General features: G+C 46.4%; 1 protein-coding gene across 7 annotated transcripts in view; it reads left to right on the top strand.

The window, feature by feature from the left end:
- DNAH9 (dynein axonemal heavy chain 9) overlaps positions 1–20,575 on the top strand; it is a gene marked incomplete at its 5' end in the record, with an annotated part of 196,372 nt that overhangs the window by 40,979 nt on the left and 134,818 nt on the right. For all 7 annotated transcript variants that reach the window (XM_082775013.1, XM_082775014.1, XM_082775018.1 and 4 more), the window contains 12 exons: positions 267–506; positions 1,386–1,546; positions 2,632–2,788; positions 3,636–3,740; positions 6,885–7,042; positions 9,444–9,582; positions 10,795–11,082; positions 11,557–11,767; positions 14,074–14,201; positions 14,895–15,003; positions 15,414–15,561; positions 17,203–17,377. In XM_082775013.1, coding sequence (XP_082631139.1) covers positions 267–506; positions 1,386–1,546; positions 2,632–2,788; positions 3,636–3,740; positions 6,885–7,042; positions 9,444–9,582; positions 10,795–11,082; positions 11,557–11,767; positions 14,074–14,201; positions 14,895–15,003; positions 15,414–15,561; positions 17,203–17,377 — 2,019 coding nt within the window. The remainder of the gene's footprint in view (positions 1–266; positions 507–1,385; positions 1,547–2,631; positions 2,789–3,635; positions 3,741–6,884; positions 7,043–9,443; positions 9,583–10,794; positions 11,083–11,556; positions 11,768–14,073; positions 14,202–14,894; positions 15,004–15,413; positions 15,562–17,202; positions 17,378–20,575) is intronic.

Genomic DNA, 20,575 nt, shown 5'->3' with positions numbered 1-20,575 from the left:
GGTATCCAGCTCTTCCTTGTCTGCTGTGTCTGGCATGCAAAAGGTGCTCACTTACAAATAAGTAGCTGCTAAATATGTCTGTATCATTGATATGCTTTAAATGAATATCATAGGGCAGGTCCCTGTTATCCTGTCTGTTATGAATACTGTATCAAAAATATTTATTTTCATGTCATGGATACTTCTTCTTTGATCTCCCCATGAGACACTCAAATGTAAGGAAGTTCTGCTGTTTTCCTTGATACTGAGTCAGCCCTTTTCCCTAGGTGGCTCTTTCCTGTACCCAAATTTGGTGGACGACCGAGGTTGGGATTGCCTTTGCCAGGGTGGAGGAAGGCTACGAGAATGCAATGAAGGAATATCACAAGAAGCAAGTGACCCAGCTGAACACCCTTGTAACCATGCTGATTGGGCAGCTCTCCAAGGGTGACAGGCAGAAAATCATGACCATATGCACCATTGATGTCCACGCTCGGGATGTGGTGGCAAAGATGATAGCGCAGAAGGTTTGTGTTTGCAGCTCAGCATGGTCCTGGTCTCATTATTAGAGTGGGGTTTAAGGGAAGGATGGACCAACCACAAGCCGTTCAACTCACTGCCTCAGTGGGAGATAGAGGGCTGATTTTACTTTGGCAGCGTTTATGGTGAGGAGGCAGAACGCCTCTGTCAGCCATGCAGTGCTGCTCTGCATCAGGACCCTACAACACAGAGGGTCTGCTCATAACTGCCACAGACTCATGCCAGGAGTGAAAGAGTGGCCCTAGGCCCTTGTGCCCAGGCACATGTTGGCTGGCAGTGGCATCATGCTGGGAAGCTGCTGGATGTGGTCTCAGTTATGGATTTAAAAGGTCAGAAAAAGCATTCAGGCTTTCTGTTTTGTAGCCTTCTTGATCTGGTGTGGGGCCACAGGGACTCCTTCAGGTCTCCCTTTGTCCTGCACACCTTTTGTGCCAAATGTCTAGCCCTGTAGCTGGATGGGAAGGGGTCCTGCATGCACTGGGTTTTGGCTCCACTCCCAGCCTCCATGTGTCCTCTCAGAGGCAGCCAGCCTGCTCACAGAGCTTCTGGCTCCAGGGGCTCAGCTTGGCTTGGTGGTGCCTGGGCCCAGTTTGCAGTAAAACTGTCCATCTCCTGGTGGCCTGACTGCCAGTTGTGCAGAGAGCACTGGCCATGGGCGTCTTTGTCTCCTGTCCCCAGCCTGTTTCCCTGGTGCTGTCTGCGGCCCCTTCCTCGTCAAGACAGCCTCTGCTCCTGCTCTTACTCTGTTTGCTTTATAAGATCCTCTTCACAGCTTGCTGCTTCTGAAGTCTCCTCTTCAGAAGTCTTTACGTGCTGCTCTTGGCATCCCTGGCCTTCCTGTGATGGTGCTTGTGGTTGTGTTGCAGGTGGACAACGCGCAGGCGTTTGTTTGGCTGTCGCAGCTCCGGCACAGATGGTCAGACGAGGAGCGTCACTGCTTTGCCAACATCTGTGACGCCCAGTTCCTCTACTCCTACGAATACCTTGGCAATACCCCTCGGCTTGTGATCACTCCGCTGACCGACAGGTAGGTCCTCAGGCACAGCTGGGCTTCGCCATGCAGTCAGACACAGTTGCCAAACATGGATGGGTTTAGATTTGACACCCACGTCCATTTTGTTCTTTCTCCATGTCCCAGTAATCTGGTGGCAGAGCTTTAACTCTCACCTGATTTGTGATTTGATGGTAGTACCTGCTAGGGTATCTGTGCCTCAGTTACTGGGGTGGGATTATCTCACAGATTAAGATGCTCACCTGTGGGTGTTTGCCTTTGCATGGGATGTCCATGCTATTTAGTTGGTGGTTCTAGAAAACTTTTTTTCCTATCTTGAAGTAGACACCTACTGCTTGGTTCAATTGTCACAATGGGGGCACCTAGAGTGATTTGAGATGCTCTGCAATGTTCTAGCTGTCTTCCAGCTGTCAATCCAGAAACACTCAAGTCTTCTGTGGACCCTGGGTCACATCTTCCCACCCTGTGACATCTCAGTGGCCAGGAGCACCTCAGGTGGCTCAGGCCAACCGTATTAGCCAGCTGAGCCAAGACCCTGTGTATCATCAGGTTTTGACCATATTGACTGCAACTCTGTGGATTATACAGGGAGTACAGGCACTGTGTGTGTGGGCACCTTCCTGGTGTCTGCCATCAGCATGACAGAGGAGCTTTGGGGCTTGCTGCAGCGTTGTGTGGGACCATTACTAGGCCGTCTGAGTAGATTTCTGCAAGTCACAGGGAATGGGATGCTCTGGGCTGGATAGCACTGGACAGCAAGAGGAAGAGCTTTCAGAAAAACCAACCTTTTCCCATGCTGTGTGGGATATGCCCAATATCAATGATCGTTATGGGGTTTCAAAGAAAGCTCAAGTCTGGACATGAAGACCCATCAGCAGACTGTGGTGGAAGACGATGTTTCTCTTAGAGAAAACAGAACCAGGCAGAGGTGGTACAGGAGGAGCTTTAGCTTGCACATGCACTCTGCGCATGTATTGCTTTGCAGAACAAATGATCTCCTGGGTGCACTATCTCAGTCCCATTGCTCTGCACCCCAACAGTGACTTGTAGGACCAAGTCTCAGTCTTGTTCTTTTCTCCCTTCACCTTTTGCTGTGAAAGATGTTACATCACCCTGACGCAGTCACTGCACCTGACCATGAGCGGAGCACCTGCAGGCCCTGCAGGCACTGGCAAGACAGAGACTACTAAAGATTTGGGGCGAGCCCTAGGCATCATGGTGTACGTGTTTAACTGCTCCGAGCAGATGGACTACAAGGTACTGCTCCCCCCTTTGCTACAGTGCTGTTATGTTGGACTGGGGATGTTTGGGGCCTGATGAAACCAAAGGACTGAGAGTAATCCAGCTGAGATCACTCTGGTCCACCACCTCTTCTCAGATCTCTGCTATGTTCTTTTCTGTTGAACTCCTTCTTCTTTTCCCGTTTCTTTTCTAAGACTTGCATGCAGTTCTTTGGGAGGCAGAACCCTGAACTGTGATCTCTGCATCATTACACCTTTCACTTCCCTTTTGGAGTTAGATTTTCATCTGAAATGCTTCAAAAATTTTGGCCTGTTCAGTTGAGACTGAGGCTGTGCTACTACCTTGGCCCTGGTCATTTCTCCCCATCGTGTTCCTGGCATCAGAAGGAACCTGGCCTGGCTTTTTCAGGATCCTTTGCCAGAATAAAGGGAAAGCCTGCTGAAACTTCAGTCACTGCAGAATGTTGGATCATCAGGTTGAGTTTTGCTCTCTGCTGGTCTGGCATGGTACAGTGATTTTGGTAGCCTCAGATCATATTTTATTCAGCTTATGGGCTCTCCCAGGAAGTAGGGCCATAAGTAATTCAGCACAGGTGACCTTTAAATGAAACTAGTGCACAGATATATCGAGAAAGTGCAATTAGCAAATCAAGTGGCAAACTGTGCAGAGCTATAAATATTATAATTGAGTTGTGCCTGCTGTTCCCATGCACTTTTCTGAATACTCACAATAGACTGTAAATAGCTATAAATAAACAGGCTGGGAAATAAAATCTTTATTTATTTATTTATTTTCTTCTGGAGTTGCTTCCATTTGTAATTTCATTCTTGTAAGTTTGTATTTTTTTATTTTTATTTTCCAGTCTTGTGGGAATATTTACAAAGGCCTTTCCCAGACAGGAGCCTGGGGCTGCTTTGATGAGTTTAACAGGATCTCAGTTGAAGTCCTTTCTGTGGTGGCTGTACAGGTGAGTGGAGAAATGCTCATAAAACAAACAAACAAACAAACAAAAACCGCAAACAAGACAGAGCCATGTTGTATTCTTCACAGTGAGAGTAAATATGGAAAGTGCGTTTTGCTGGTTTCACAGTTCGGTGTGTAGGCAGGTGAGGGATTATATCCCAAGATTAATCACATGAATATTACAGCACTGACAAAATGTAGCAGTAATATGCTGAAAACATTTTTGTTGCTTCTTCTCCTTCCTACAATTATAGCATTTGTGTTGAACAATTCTTTATAGCACCTTTTTCCAGATCAGTATGCACTGTGGCTCTGTACATAGTCTTCCTGAGGAAGACACTTGTATCATTAACATGCTGTGAGATAATTGTAGCACATCATTTCAGGGGGGAGAACTGTGTTATGGCTATTCAATCTGCCATGCAGGGAATAATTTTCATGGAGGAGAGGGGGATGTTTGGGACTAATCCATGATCTGCTGGACTTCCTGGGGGTTACTTATGGCCTTCAGTCAGGCACAACTTGTGAATCATATGTGACAAATAGGAATATATCGAAGATAACAAAATTCATGCTAACCTGTCACCAAGACTCTGCAGTCTGTTCTCCTTTGTTTTCATGTGGATGTAGGTTTCATTTCAGTATCTGTCATGAGAGCATGATGAAATGTGTACAGAGGGCATTCCCAGCTGAGTGCCACAGTTCTTAGAAGGAAAGCCTGCAGCCCCATGGGTGCATCTTGGTGCATGCCCATGCTGATGTGGGACAGGTGATACTCAGGAATTGGAACCCCCGGCAGATCTGCAGCCTTGCTTGATGTGCTTGCCTCAGATACACTGAGACTATGGAGTTAAAATTCAGAGAGGGCTACTTGATCTGTACGTGGTTATACAGAGGAGTTTTCCCTAAAGGATGGTTTCTTGTCTCCTTCTTAGTTTAACTTGTTAAGTTCATTTAATTGTTGAGTCCTATATAAAGCACATATAAAGCAGCCCTGAGAGAGGGTCCGAAAAGGAGACTGTCCTCCCCATCATGCTGGGGAGTTCTGTTCTCTTGTGCTTATATGTATTCTGGCACTTTGCGTCATCCTCCTCCTCCCCTTACTGGCCAATGAGGAAATCTGGAATTATTTTACATGGAGGGAAGGATGGTATGAGGAGAGGCTTTCTGCATGCTGCTCATTTGTACCCGGTGAGTGGTGAAGGAGCATCGAGGGGAAGCACTGCAGGTGTGAATCCCCTCTGGCAGGGGCTGAAATCTGGGACAGTGTGGCAAAAACCACTGGGCATCAGGGTGAGAGCAGGCCCTGCTGCTTCTCCTGGCACTTGCTTCGAAGGTGAGAGCTGTGTCTGGATGTTGTCCAGATCCTATATCACACTGATGTCCTCTGAAAACACCAGGGAGGGATGTGTGTGCAGAAAGGCTGTCTGGATAACCTGTAGCTTCCAAACTCCAAACAAGAGTTTGGGTGGAGAGAGGGGGCTTGGTTGCACTGTCCAGAATGAGACAGTTCTGACATTGGCAGCACTGAAAATTTTGAACCTCAGGGAACTTTATTGTGAAAAACTGGGATAATGAAAGATTTAAGTTCTGGACCCAAGTGTCAGTTGAGTGCAGGGTTTTAGGATCCCAGTGTTTGACTGAGGTGCAGAATTCTTCCTAGACTCCCTTTTGGACTCAATTTTTCAGAAAAAAGATCTAGAACCCAGAAGTTTCTATACTCTTGTAGGTGTTTCATCCAGAGACATTCTGAACCCCTCTATGGACTCTTCACTCTTCTCATCTTCCTCTCAGTCTTGATTAGTACCTTATGTGACATCCTAAAGAAGCTCCAGGCGGGTACAGGAGTTTGTGTGTCTTTCCCTCAATTTCTCTTCCATCAGATTCTAGTTTAAAGTTGTCATTGAAAGAAAGTCTTTGAGGATCTTAAAATAAAAGGGGAAGCTGAACAAAAGAAGCCCAGCTATGACTCAACTGCTAATGATTCTCTCGCTCCTGGCTGGAGCACCGCATCTGAAGAAAGCAGCACGGCTGTCATTCCATCATCGTGTCTCCTGGCTGCTATTAGGAGTGTAACCATGGCGATGTTTAATTGGCTGTCTTAGTCATGCAGCTAATGTCGATATGGTTCCTTACAGGAAAAAAAAAATAATCGATTAATTGCTTAACTTTAAGATAGCAAACATTAGTAAGGTTAGAGTGGTGAAAATAGATTTCTCCCTTGCTAAAGTTCTATTTGCCAAAAGATGATCTAGCTTTAATAAACTCAATCTCTTTGGAAGGTGAGGAATGAGAACAAAACTGCAATCAGGCAAATGAAAAAGATTATAATATTAGTGGGCGAAGGTAGCAGGGGAAGCCTTCTGCCTTGTGGTTTTGGTTTAAATTAAGCATCTGATGTCTCGAAATCTTAACAAGTGATATAAAGCTTGCTTGGTGTAAAGAGGCCAGGTTTATTGGGAAATGCTGCTCCTTTTCTGGGCCTAGCATTTTAGTCAAGGGGCAGGACAGGCACAGGAGGGTTTTGGGATGCCCTGAAGACACCTGAGTGTGGGGCAGAGGAATAGGGTGAAGTGTTGAGCCCGTGTTGTGTCAGACTCTTGGGACTGCGCTGGGGTGTTGGCTGTGTTGTGGGGGTGTGGGCAGCCCCATTTTTTTCTTGGTGTCTGGTCTCCTGCTAGGCAAGGAAGTTGAAAGACGTGACTTGGCTGTTAGTGGGGTTTTTGCTATAAGATGTGCTGAGAAGTCGTGGCTGATGTCAAAAGCCTGGGTGAGGTGCAGGTGGCTTTGGGGGCATTTTATACTCCTGGGCTGTTCATGTGGACCCATGTTCCCCAGTGCCTTTTGGAACAATGGTACAGATTCTTGCAGCTCCTTTGCACTTTGCCCAGACTCTTCAGTTCTCTCCGCTTTGACTGTGATGGGAGATTGATACTGGCACACAGATTTACTCCAGTGTATAAAGATTTATAGAGTTGGTTAAAAAAAAAAAAAAAAGAGGGGTGGGGGTGAAGGATGGGGGGAACAGTGACAAGCCCTGTCTGTTATGGGGCCAAGTGTCAGGAAAGCAGTACTGTCTTCTGATGTGTCTTCTGATGTGTTTTTTCATACCTGAAAATAACTACTAAAATTTTGCCTTGGTTCCTAGGTAAAGAGTGTGCAGGATGCAATAAGGGAGAAGAAGAAATCCTTCAATTTTCTTGGAGAAGACATTAACTTAGTACCTTCAGTAGGTATTTTCATCACCATGAACCCTGGTTATGCAGGGCGAACTGAGCTACCTGAGAATTTAAAAGCTCTATTTAGGTGAGTCTGGGTTTCATGACTAGCATAAGACTGGCAAAAATTGTTTTTTTGGGATGAAGAATCATAGAATGGTTTGGGATGGAAGGGACCTTAAAGATCATCTAATTTCAACCCCCTGCCATGGGCAGGGACCCCTTCCACTAGACGAGGTTGTTCCAAGCCCCATTCAGCCTGGCCTTGAACACCTCCAGAGATGGGGCTTCTCTGGGCTACCTGTTCCAGTGCCTCAGAGTAAAAAGTTTCTTCCTTACATCTAATCTAAACCTGCCCTCTTTTAGTTTAAAGACATTACACCTTGTCCTATCACACTTCCTGACAAGAAGTCCCTCTCCGTCTTTCCTGTAGGCATCCTTTAGGTACTGGAAGGCCACTATAAAGTCTCCCAGGATTCTTTTCTTCTCATAAAGAGAAGACTTTTCTCAGGCTAAATAACCTGAATTCCCTCAGCCTGTCTTCATAGGAGAGGTACTCCAGCTCCATGATCATCTTTGTGGGCCTCCTCTGACTTGTTCTAATACTTCCATGTCCTTTAATACTGGGAGCCCCAGAGCTGAATGCAGGGCTCCAGGTGGGGTATGATGAGAGCAGAGCAGAGGGGGACAATTCCTTCCTTTGCCACACTGGCAGTGCTCCTTTTGATGCAGCCCAGGGTGCAGTTGGCTTTCTGGGCTGCATGAGCACATTGCTGGCTCATGTAGAGCTTCTCGTCTACCAACACCCCCAGGTCCTTCTCCACCCAGCCTGGATTTGTGCTTGGGATTGCCCTGACCCAGATCCATGACCTTGTCCTTGGCCTTGCTGAACCTCGTGAGGTCCGCACAGGCCCACCTCCCAGCCTGCCCAGGCCCCTCATGACGGCAGCCCTTCCCTCCAGCACATCGACCGCACCACGCAGCTCAGTGGCATCAGCAGACTTGCTGAGGGTGCACTCAGTTCCCCTGTCCATATCCCTGACAAAGATATTAAACAGTGCCGGTCCCAGTGCTGACCCCCGAGGAACACCACTTGCACATTGAGCTGTTGACTGCAACTCTCTGAGTGAGACCATCCAGCCAATTCCTTACCCACCAAGTGCTCCATCAAAAAAATCCATGTGTCTCCAATTTAGAGACAGGTGTATCATGGGGGACAGTGTCAAATGCTTTGCACAACTCCAGGAAGATGATGTCAGTTGCTCTTTTCCTGTCCACTAATACTGTAGGCTTGAGTTTGTTTTTGTGGGGAAATGCATTGGGGATTCACAGATTTCTACCTTGCACAAGAAGCCAGGGTCTGTGAATACAGAGGCAGGGAAAGTGAGCTGTGTCCCTTGCAATGGTAAAGTCCGTGCATGACCTGATTTACAGGAGTAGTCCTGGAAGATAATGCTGTACATTCACTGCCCTCTTATGTCTGCAAACCAGCTCCTCATTTGCAGTAAACAAAGGCTGTTGTCGCCTTTTCTCTCATTTTTTGTACCTGAATATGGTGAAAGCACAGCCTTGGTCCTTCAGCTGGACAGGGCATGATCATTTGTTTGCTTCCCTTGCACTTAACTGTGGAACAGCATTCCCAGATGGCCACATCTTCTGTGTGCTTTGCTCTGGGATTCATTATCCCACTTGCTTTGTTACCACACGTCTCTCCATGAGCTTTCACAGCCATTTCCCTAGCAGCAAATTTCTTGGACATGTGGTTGGTGGGCCTGCACAGGGCTCTCACTCCCGTTTCCCTTCCCCTCCAGCTCCCACACTAGCACTACTTGTACTGGGAGAGACCCATCCTGTTTCAGGAGCAGTGCTAAGACTTTGCATAAGGTGGGGGAGAGGCCCCAGTCTGTGTCAGTCTGTAAATTCCTTGGCCAGGCCACCGTTTTTGTCCTTTCCCAGGTATCACACATATAATTCACTGTTGCTGATTCAGGCAGTGCTGCCAGCATTTGGTATTCTATCCAGCAGGATAAGACTGTTGCCTGGAAAGGCAATCTTGATTCATTTTAATAGAGAGGCTTCAACAATAGTATTTTCTTCTGAGTACTGTGTTTTTCCTTCATCAGTGCTTGCACAGGTGTTTTCACGTGAACTTAAAGGCAAGCTCATGTTTCAGCTCAGAACAGAGCTCAGAGAAACCCAGCAAGAGCTGGACAGGCAGCTCCTGTGCCATAGGGATTGGCATAAGCAGCAGTATAGAATTAGAGAATCATTGGGTGGTTTGGGTTGGAAGGGACATTAATGTCATCTAGTTCCAATCCCCCTGCTGTGGGCAGGGACACCCTGTAATGTAGGCTTTATATTTTGCATGTATCCTCTGAATTCAAGCCCACACAAGTCCTCACTAATATTGGCAGCTGATTGTTCCTGTTCCTTAGAAGACCTGCAGTCAAGAAATATTTGTTCTGCACTGTTTTCTCTCCTGTCTCTAGGCCATGCGCGATGGTTGTGCCAGACTTTGAGCTGATCTGTGAAATTATGTTGGTGGCTGAGGGATTCATTGAGGCCCGAGCATTAGCCAGGAAGTTCATTACTCTGTACCAGCTCTGCAAAGAGCTCCTGTCCAAGCAGGTGAGCCCACTTCTGTGTCTGGACAGTTCAATGAAGCATCTTGATCTTCAAAGTCACCAGGAACAAAGTGCTTTGCCATTTCAGCTCTGTGGCTCAAGCTTCTCAGCTTTTCTTTAATGGCTGTGGTTGTGCTGGCAGCTGGGAGAAGGTTTGTGATCAAATTGTTTTACTAGGGGATCTGCAGGGACGTAAGTACTTGACCAGCTGTATTACAGTGAGAGATTTTTCTTGGGGTTCAAATGATACCATGTTTGGGGTAGTGTTCATTGACCCTTTGCTTTCCAGTCTGTTAGTTCCTATTGATTCTCCTTCCTGCGATGGTTTTATGATGTCTGTCCCTCTCTGAGTTCAGCCTCATGGTTCCCTGTCTTGTCAGATGTTGACCAAGTAGGGTTGCTTTCAGTGCAAAGCTCTAATTAGATTGTTCTTTGTCATCATTTGTATAAATTGAAGCTGGGTCCAGAGAAGAACTGAATCGGGACTCCAGGTGGAAAACTTGACTGTGGCTGTGCCAGCATGAGGCCTGGGGAAGTGCCTGGTTACAGAAACTTTGTGCTCTGTCTCAGAGGGCTTGGTGGAAACTGTGGTCTGTCACTCGGAACAGTCAGGTGTTGCGTTGTGCTCTGAAGGGTGCTAACAAAGCAGGAATATAAAGAGATGCTTGTTGGCTTTGGATCTCTAATGCCTCTCCGTGGTCCTTTTTCAGCAATGACCTCACTGGCCCTGCTCAGTGGGCTGCATCTGGAGCCTGATGTGACCAATGTGGTAATCTTGTGGAGAAACCTGGGTATCTGGGACCTCATAATTCACTAACAAGCCTTTCACCTGGGTAGCTTGTGCAAATCCAGCTTGGGCTATCATGGGTCTGGCTGGCCATGCTTTAGCTGTGTTGTCATTTAGGTGAAACAAATTGCTTAGCTCTTGCTTAGTGTACGTCCTACTGCTGTTTTTACTGCTAGCTCTGAGCCCACATGGTGGTAGGAACAGCTGAGCTGTCTGACTCTTTAATACTGCCCCTGACAGGAATCTCAGCTACTGAAATGGAAATCAGGTTACTCAGGCTGGAGGAGATCTCTGGCTGCAATGCAAATAACAGATTTGGATGTATTTCCCTTGCCAGCTTGTCTGGCCATTTGGAGCTGCTGGGTCTTCCCCCCGCACAGTGGTGTGCTGTCTAAGCATAAATTCATCCCTCCTTTTTCTCCTGTGTAGGATCACTATGACTGGGGCTTGCGGGCTATCAAGTCAGTGCTAGTTGTTGCTGGCTCCCTCAAGCGAGATGACCCAGAGCGACCTGAAGATCAAGTTTTGATGCGCTCTCTTCGTGACTTCAACATCCCCAAGATTGTGACTGATGATGTACCGGTGTTTATGGGGCTGATTGGGGATCTTTTCCCCGCGTTGGATGTGCCTCGGAAACGTGACCTGAATTTTGAGTCTTTTGTGAGGCAGGCTGTGTTGGACCTCCGACTGCAGGCTGAGGACAACTTCGTGCTCAAAGTAAGACCAAGCGATCTTCTGCCATACCTACATCTCCATCAGGTCATATGGGTTTTCTCAATCGTCTTTGCTTCTACAGAGAGAGCTCTGTGCAATATTCTCCTTGCTGACTGACCTTGATGGAGGACGCAGTGTACTATGATGGTTTTGATGTATTCATGCCTGCCAAAAGACAGCACTGACTCACTCCCTGAGTTTACAAAGAGGCTAACCCTTGTAGCTTCATGACAGCATGGCCTCTGGAGAGCAGAGCCTTGTCAGCTAATGGCTGAGAGATGAAAATACTGGTGGAGGTTTGACTGCAGGCTGAAGTTTTCACCCATTGTGATTAGAGTGGCTATACCAAACTCAAGGCCAAATTGATTTGTGCATCTTGGTCACACCTCTCTAAACTAAAAGTCCAATGGGATCTGCTTTGTAGAGCTGATCTGTAATATGGCATATTTGTATGAAATTTGGCCATGTTTTTCTCAGGTGGTGCAGCTGGAGGAGCTGCTGACAGTCCGGCACTCTGTCTTTGTGGTGGGTAAAGCAGGCACAGGCAAGTCCCAGGTGATGAGATCTCTGCACAGGACTTACCAGATAATGAAGCGACGGCCTGTCTGGACAGACCTCAACCCTAAAGCAGTCACCAACGATGAGCTTTTTGGGATCATTAACCCAGCAACAAGAGAATGGAAAGATGGTGAGTGTATTTTCATCCCTGAATCTGTAGGAAAAGAAGGAATTATTACTATTTTTTTTTAAATGAACTGTTTGAGCAGCAGCCAGATGACTGGTTCTTTGTGTACAGGTCTCAAAGCCTGCTTCTCTGCTGCTCACACCCACATGAGAGTTTGTGGTTGAAAGGATTTATAGGATGTTTTAGCTATTTGATCTTCAAATGGGAAGTGTAGCATAAACCTGCTTTATCCTATTGCCCTAAGGATAAATGTCATGTCTGTGAAGACCAACAGTTACTAGCTCCTAAATGGGGCAGACAGTCTTTTGGAGTGGGCTGGACTAGCGACAGAAGAGAGGTAGGTGCTGGGTTCCCCTCTGCCCTGGGGTGTACATTGGGGTCCCCCAGCATGTGCCATCACTGTCACTGGTAGCAAACACAACAAGCCCTCAAAGTGACGCTTTTCCACCACAGTATTTTCCACCAAATATTGCTTTCTCATATCTGCAGTACATCATAATTTGCCAATCTGTTGATCCTGATCACTCCTGAGGAAAACAAGTTGCACATTTAAAACTTCCTGAAAGGTCACGGAGATCTGGAGTGAAACTTTTGGCTCTGTCTAATATGGAAAGGCAGCTTTGATTTACGTTTGTAGCAGGTTTCAGAGGTGTGGGGGAGGTGAGGGAAGACGTTGCCGTAAATCATCCTCGGACAGAATCTCACCAGGAGATGAACTGCCGCCCACCTCTCCTGGCCTCCACTGCAGACCTGACCTGACCCTCCTGATTTGTTCTAGTGTCAGAGTTAATTTCATTTTAATTGTAATTAGGGACCGTAAATCAGAAATGACAGAGGGGAGTGTGGGGGACAGCCTGAACTATGCAGAGTGGCTGCAGCAGCAGATCGAGGACTGCGGTACTGAACAGCAGGAGGGACCTTTTAAAGGCGGGTTTCCAGTCTTTTCTAGCCTACAACAGTGTAGATGGCTCTGTCCTGAGGTTTCAAGGCAAATATCTTTGTGTTAACTAGTCCTTAAAGTTTTGTTTCTTTTTGTCAAATAGCAGCAAGGAGACTTTTCCCACAGTCCAGCAAGAGATGATGCTGTCATCCCATCACTCCATTCATTAATGGGAGATGAAAAAGTTGTATGTCTTAGCTGGTAAAAAGTCCCACAAGGGAATCCTAAAAGTGTTCTTTGTAGAACCAAGCTCCTCTTTTAAGCCCCAAGATAGCTTTGTGGTGTGGATGCACAAAGTTAGAAGAGAGACACTTTTCTCTCTGCTGCTGTTGTGGTGCATGTGAGGGGAGCATTGATGCTCTGAGACAGTAGATGTTTCTGATACTATTGGTCTTGGAGCAGATTCAGAGACAGTTTCCAAGGCACGTGCTTAACATGTGAGGAGCTGAGTGGAGGCAGACACAGTGAAATGTTGTGGTGTTTTTTTTTTTTTTTTTTTTTTGACTTGATCTCAAAATCAGATACCTGTTTTGGGTGAGCTGTTCTGCATTTGCTCTATGCAAGCTTTATCTTTGGTCATATAATGCCACTAGCTGTTCCTGGTCTGGATTCTGGATCACAAAGTAATAGCTTGCCCTGGAGAAAAGAAGACGGCTTGTTACAATTCACTAAGAGAGAGGTGCTTTTTTTTTTTTTTTTTTTTTTTTTTTTTTGCCTGATTGTTTTTTCATGAAGACCAGCATCTCCCCTGGTATTTTCACGTGTAGAGGACAGCAATAATTTTGTGGAGTTTTTATTTTCTCTGCAGTACTGCTGTTCTATTCCCAGCATCCTTGCTATTCTTAACATTCATTATTTACTGCCCTTGAGACACTGTATGCTCTGTCTCCTTGATTTTACTGACATTTTGTTCTGTCATTCAATGTCATTCTATGCTTGTTCTCCCCTCAATCTCACTAAGGCCATGCCCCGGCATTTAATGCATCTTGATTTCCCTGAAATACTTTGAGCCACAAAAAAACACTTAAAAGAAATTCCAAGGCATATTCAGATGGCTTTCCCTGTGTTGTGTAATTTGTACCTCCTTCTGCTTCTGAGTATCTACTCTTCACTTTTCATACCCCTTATTCTTGGCAGGAATGAAGCTCATGTATAGGCCTTCAGTCATTTTCATAATGATTTCTTCAAAGCAAACTAGACCCATATCATGATATAGAAATGCTTCTTACTTAAAACATGTACAGGTGCGTAGAGTTTTGAATGCTTAAGAGGAACGCATTTATTATGATAGTTTTTAGTAGGATGCTAGAGAAAAATGTTAGAGCAGGTGGCAAATTTGTTCATCATGATATTCTTGTCATCTTCCCAGGACTGTTTTCATCAATCATGCGAGAGCTGGCCAACATCACACATGATGGTCCCAAGTGGATGGTACTAGATGGGGATATTGATCCGATGTGGATTGAGTCTCTTAATACAGTGATGGATGATAATAAGGTAATTAGTATAAGTTAAAGAAGTGGACATTCCTTGACTGCATGGTGTGGTTCAGCCTAGGAAAAATCACAGAATCACAGAACTGTAGGGGTTGGAATGGACCTCGAAAGATCATCGGGTCCAACCCCCCTGCCAAAGAAGGTTCCTCAGAGCAGGCTGCCCAGGTAGGCGTCCAGACAGGCCTTGAATATCTCCAGAGAAGGAGACTCCACAACCTCCCTAGGCAGCCTGTTGCAATGCCAATGCCAAAATGCCTATGCCAAAATAACACCTCCTAGAATAACGCAATTATGGTGATGTTTCTTCAGATATACAAAGAAATATTGCATAAATAAAATGGTGCATGAGGAAAATAGCCCAAAGCATGCTTTCGTGGGAATTTCCCTTTCCTGTAGAACTGGTATCCTGAGTAACCACAGATGTCCTGGTCATAACTTCAGGCCCTTTAAAAATGGCGAATAGGGTCATAATTCTGCACCTTTTCTCCCACCCTAAGGGAGCCCTGCTGTTCATTCTGGTCTGTGGAAGAGAGAGGGATCATTCTACTGCCTGTTAGAAATTAGTTGCTTTGCTTGGAGGAGCTGAGCTGACAGCAACCAAACCTTAGTGCAAAGTACTGAGCACTTTTCATTCCTCTTCCCACGGGATGCATTAATCTCAGGATTAAGCTGCCAGTTTGTCTGCCATGTGCAGGTGCTGACCCTGGCAAGCAATGAGAGAATCCCACTGAACCCGACGATGCGGCTGGTCTTTGAGATCAGCCACCTGCGCACAGCCACGCCAGCAACCGTGTCCAGAGCAGGTGAGTCCTGGGCTGAGCTTCAGTCAGGGATGCTGCATAAAGAAAGCAGGGTCTGTTGCCATTAAGCAGTCTTTTGTTGGGCAACTTGGTCCCTGCTGAAAGTTCCCAACCTGGGATCACGCCTGCCTTTGGTGGGCAGAGCATGTCCCAGAAGCACATGGACAAACTGAGGACTCTGTCATCATACATACGTGGAGCTGTGATCATCTTGGAGATTTACTCTGAGCTCTCTGACTGTTGTTGAGGACAGCTTCAGCAGTGCTGAGAGAGTGCTCCTGTTGTGCAGGGCCCTGTGTGGACAGGGTGGGGTGTAGCTGGTTGTGTGAAAGTTGCTGAGCAATTCTGCTGGAGGAAAGGAATGGTCTCTGATGTGTCCTCATGTTTTTTTTTCTTTTACCCTGGGTCTAAAGGGATCTTGTACATCAACCCAGGAGATCTGGGCTGGAATCCTCCAGTGAGCAGCTGGATTGACAGGCGAGAGATACAGTCAGAAAGAGCCAACCTGACCATTTTGTTTGATAAGTACCTCCCGCCTTGTCTGGACACCCTTAGAACAAGGTAACATCTGCAGAGTGATTGTATCTCCACCAGCAAAAGCAGGGGGACACCTGTTACCTTCCAGACCAGCTGTGCTGTGCTGGGGCTGAGGGGCACATGGCATGGGTGGCAGGGTTTCCTCATGGCCCCTTAGAGCCTTGAGCATCACTGGCTTAACTGCAGAGAAACTGCGAAGTGAGGTCTGGGTGCAAACACTCCTGTCCTTCCTTTGTTGGCTGGGTCTGGTTTTCATCTGATTTTGATTGGTCCTGTACTTCTTGTGTCAGTGCTGCATCTCTTGGAAAGTAAATCCAGGAGATCCTAAAGAGAAGTTGTCTTGGTCTCCTGATGTATCAGGCTTGACCCAAGTCCACTCCACAAATCACTTTTCAGTAGAAATTTTAGACCATTGCTGAAGTAAAGTTTTCAGCCTGCTGTTTGGAAGCTGAGAGACAGCAGATCTCCTTTTTCCTTCTTCCCACTTTTTTTTTTTCTCCCCATCCTTCAGTGGTAATGAAGAAATGGGTGTTTGTGAGAGAGGATAGGATTGCTCTTGAAGCAGTTACCTCTTGAGTTTCTTTTCCTGATGCATTTGAAAAAAAGGAAGTCAGTATTTGCAGACATCCAGCCTGCTGGACACCAATCCAATGTATATGAAGAATTTGGAATTTTGGAAAGGCCCTGATGCTCCTTGGCTTAAGTTAGCTTCAAGGGGATGCCACCAGAGAATGCAGTTCTTGGTTATTGTGAGAGACAGCTCTCTTAATCATAATGTGATGGGGACTGGCCAAAGTAGAGTCCCAACAAACCTGAGTAAGGAAGCTTCTCCCATACTCTGCTTCCCAAACTTCCACCTTCATTAAAAAACAAACAAACAACAGCAACAACAAAAAGGCACCACGACCAAAAATAAAGAAAAAATAAGCATACAGTTGAACATGGGTGCTATCAACCACAATGAGGATGTTTCAGAAGGGTCTGATGTAGTGAAAACAGTGGCCTTGGAAATAGGAATTGGGCACCTTAATAGGGAACTGCTCCCTGTGAGACCAAGCTGGTTGCAGCTGTTGGCAGCAAGTCCACTGGACATTTCCCACTGTGTTGCTTAACATTGTGTCAGACCATGAAATCCATAGGATTAGAGCTGCAGACAGCCCTGAGCTGAGTATTTTGGTACCTTACTTAATTCAGAAATTGTAGAACTAACCTTTCAAATAGCTATAATTACTTTATGGAAGACTTCAGTGCTGCTGCATTATTAGTTTGGAATTCTGTAAGTGTAGCTTAAATGAATGTAAAATGGCAAGATGAAAGGGTTTATTTTATTACTCCTCTATTTGACCGCTTTTGAACTTGTTGGGTTCACAGGAAATCATTGCCTTTAGCAAGTCTTCCATTTTACTTCTTTCAAGAGGATCAAAGTTTTAAAATGCTTGAAACTTCTGATTACTGTTATTACTTGTGTATGTGCCAGTGCCAGCAGGTCCAAGGAAGAGAATGGGTGTTCCCTTTATTTCTGTACCCCTGAAAAAGACACACACTGAAGAAAAGTAAAATGCTAATATTCCAAAAAAGATTTTCTAGGCTTGTCTTCCTGTGTTGTAAGTGACTGTGTATCTGGACCCAATTACATTTCCTGTGCTTTCAATTTCCTTTGTCTAGGTTTAAGAAGATTATTCCCATTCCTGAGCAGAGCATGGTTCAGATGTTGTGCTACCTCCTTGAATGCCTTCTGACAGAGGAGAACACACCTCCTGACTGTCCCAAGGAGCTGTATGAACTTTACTTTGTCTTTGCTGCTGTCTGGGCCTTTGGAGGATCGATGTTTCAAGACCAGGTAAGAAGGAAGCTGCTGCTTCAGCAATCTTCTAAACAGGCTTCTTTTCCTTCCTTCCTCCCTCCCTCCCTCCCTTCCTCCCTCCCTCCCTCCCTAGTACTTTCCAAAATGTTCTTTATCAGTAATGTCAGCTTCTTGCATGTAGATGATAATGAACTAGAAACCTGAATGCAACAATTCAGTTTGCAAAAGACCTCATTATCTGAGGTGTAGCACCAGAGCAGAAAGGCTGAGGGGTCAAGCGATAAAGGCAGAGGGTTGTTTGCTTATTCAGACTTGTTTCACTGGGGAGAAACATGAAGTTAATTTATAGAGGCATGTGGATATGTATAATGTGATCAAATTAAGGCTGATTTATCAGATGAATATATCAGTGGGGCAGTCTTGATCATCAGATTGTGCAGATAGGCATTACATTATGCAACACAAACCAGATGGTGCTTTGCCACCACTGGCTTTTATTAAAAATAAGTTTACATCAGGAATCAGTTGTCCTCAATTTGTGATAAAAGCGTGTAAGAAAGAGATGTGGTCAGTGGGGCAGGATGGGAATTACAGGTGTCCATTTAAGTGGAAGTAGACAGTAGACAGTTGATGTACTCTTTGCTTGGAGCATCTTTTTGCTTGGAGAGCCTGTGGGGCTGTTAGAGAAGCTCAAAAGTTTGGTGCCCTTTGGGTACTGAAGTCTTCAATCTGGCCAGAAGTGTTATATGGCTGTTGAGCATCTGTGCAAATCATACACGAAATGTGAAAAAGGGTCCCTCTTTAGAGGTTGTGAGTCTCTCAGGGTCTGGCAAAGGCTCTTCTGACCTTTGTCAGGACCTCTTGTCTCCCTTGTCTCACTTTAATACAGAAAAGTAGCTGCACAGCCAGTTCTCCTGCTGTCGGGGAGGTTGGGGTTGATGTTTGCAGGCACTCACCGTGAGCTCCCTCAGGGCAGCCGGCTGTTTGGTGTGTTCTGGTGTGAGCTGCTGGGCTCAGCCAAGCTACTGAGGGACTGATGTCCACACCCAGGATTACAGTGCTTGAGGACACAGCCTAGAGACCAAGATCTTCCTGGTGCAGGAGGGTTAATCAGGCCGTGTATCACCAGTCTTTAATATTCTAAGTACACTGGTGTCTGAGAGGTGGAGTAAGACAGGGTACTGCTCTCCATGCTGCTTCCCGCAGTGCATCTATCCTATGGATTAATCACAGCTGTCAGCTTCCAAATCCATCAGCTTGCTTTAGACGGGGTGGGTGTGATCCCTTCTATGATGGTGTTATTATAAGACTGAGTTTTCTCAAGGTCATCATTTAATACTGCACATTTTCAGCCCCTCGTCAGACACTGTCGCTCAAAAAGCGGGACAAGCACAGACATTTCCTGCTGAGCTGGAGCACAGCTGCTTTGGTGGGGGCTTTCTTATGGGAACACCATGAGATATTCTATAGACTTGCCCTGGGGAAGCAGGCAAGGATGAAGGGGGATTTATTTTCACCCTGGCTCCCTGTTCTGCCCCATTTCCCAGCTGCGTGGCTCAGCTTGGTGCAGCCTGGCTGTCTCTTGATTTCCAAGTAATTGGAAAAGCTGCTGTTTTTTACAGCTTCCCACTGTTAACAGTAATAACGGACAAGATGATGGTGGGCTGCATGTCCGAGCACCACTGTGACACTGCTGGTGTTGGGGCCACCTTTGGGTCTGTTCCATGGTGTTGTGCCTATGCTTCAATGATGGTTTTGCATCCTCTGCTGGCCTTGCTGCCTCCAGGATGGCTTTGTAAGCTGGAGAATTTGAATGTCACTGGTTCAGAAGCAAGCAGGAGAAACGTGAGGCACCTAAAGAAGGGTTTAAGAGCGCACATGGTACCTGAAGTCCTGGACTTTGAGTGCCAGGTTGTCAGCAAGTGGCAGAGGGATCAATGTGAGCAGTTGCAATGCCTGTGTCTAGAGTTATGTTGGGCATCTGCTCGAGCTGCTCACTGTGGGTCTGTCCAGTCCCTTCTGGGAATCTGTCAAGTGATTGTATCTCCTCATCAAAGAACACCTCATCCCTAAGTCTAAAGCATGTTATCCTGATGTGGGGGTCTGCTCAGTGCTGGGGGACTGCTATTGAGGGCTCAGAGGTCGAATTCTGATCTTCAGCAGGCCCCTGTTTTGCCTGGACTATGTGGGAGGTCCCTGGAAGGATCTGACACCAAAGCTCTTACCCCAGCTTGGGCAGAGGCCTTGCCATTTGCAGATTTTGCTCAAGTGCTCTCACAGGGTCTCTTTGTATTTTTTTCATGTGCCTCACCAGTGGCCAGGAACACCTGCTGGACTGCTCATGTTTGCTTCATAGCAAGGAACAGATACATCCAAAAATGATAAGCAGCACAGCCTGAGCTAGACTTGGTGCCTACCTGGACCCTTTAAGTTCTCTTGATGGCTGTGAGAGCCCAGCTTTCCCAGTCCTTGTGGCGGACTTGACCCCTCCATTTCCCATGTGCCAGCTGGGAAATAATCAGCCTCAGTGTTGTCAGTGCATTAAAAAGAAAATTGATTAAAAAGAAAACAGCAAAACCTGGAAGCACTGCTTTTGCTTGCTCCAGCAGTACAACTGCTGCCTAATCATGGGAGCTTAAGGCTCCTTCAGCAAGCTGGTGGGAGCGCAGTTGTGTGGCAGATGGGTGCCATGTTCCCCACAGCCTAGCTCTTTTACATCCCAGGATCAGTCTCTGGCATCGCTCTGTGTGGCCCAGCATGGTTTGCAGGTATTTCTGCACTGCCAGGGCCTGGTGGGCCATCAAGCAGCACGCTCTTGCAACCTTTGTGTGGGTTGCAGGAGGAGCTGTGCACAGGCACAGCAACCCTCCGGGAGATTTGGCTTGGAGGTTGGGCTATGCAGGGCTGCTTTTGATGCTCTGTAAATGTCAGAGCGGAGAGTGTAAGGATACAGCAGTCCGAATGAAGGGAAGTCTGATGAAAAATGATCCAATATAAAATCTGTTTATTGCTCTCCATTGAAGGTGCCCTTCGTGTTGACCTTTTGCTGCTGAAATGTCAGGATAAAGAGTCTGGAAGGCTTCCTGCTTCTCCGCGCTTGTTGGTGGGTAGCGGAGCCTCCGTGTAAAAACAGATGATAGATTTGCCATTTCAAGGCTCTGGAATTAGTGGAAATCCATATAGGGTTTTTATTAAGGAAGCAGTTTGATCTGAAGACTGTTCTGGCAAAGGAGC

Source organism: Aythya marila (assembly GCF_965140915.1).
Source record: "Aythya marila genome assembly, chromosome: 18".
NCBI lineage: Eukaryota > Metazoa > Chordata > Aves > Anseriformes > Anatidae > Aythya > Aythya marila.
This window is presented reverse-complemented; position numbering and strand designations above follow the sequence as displayed.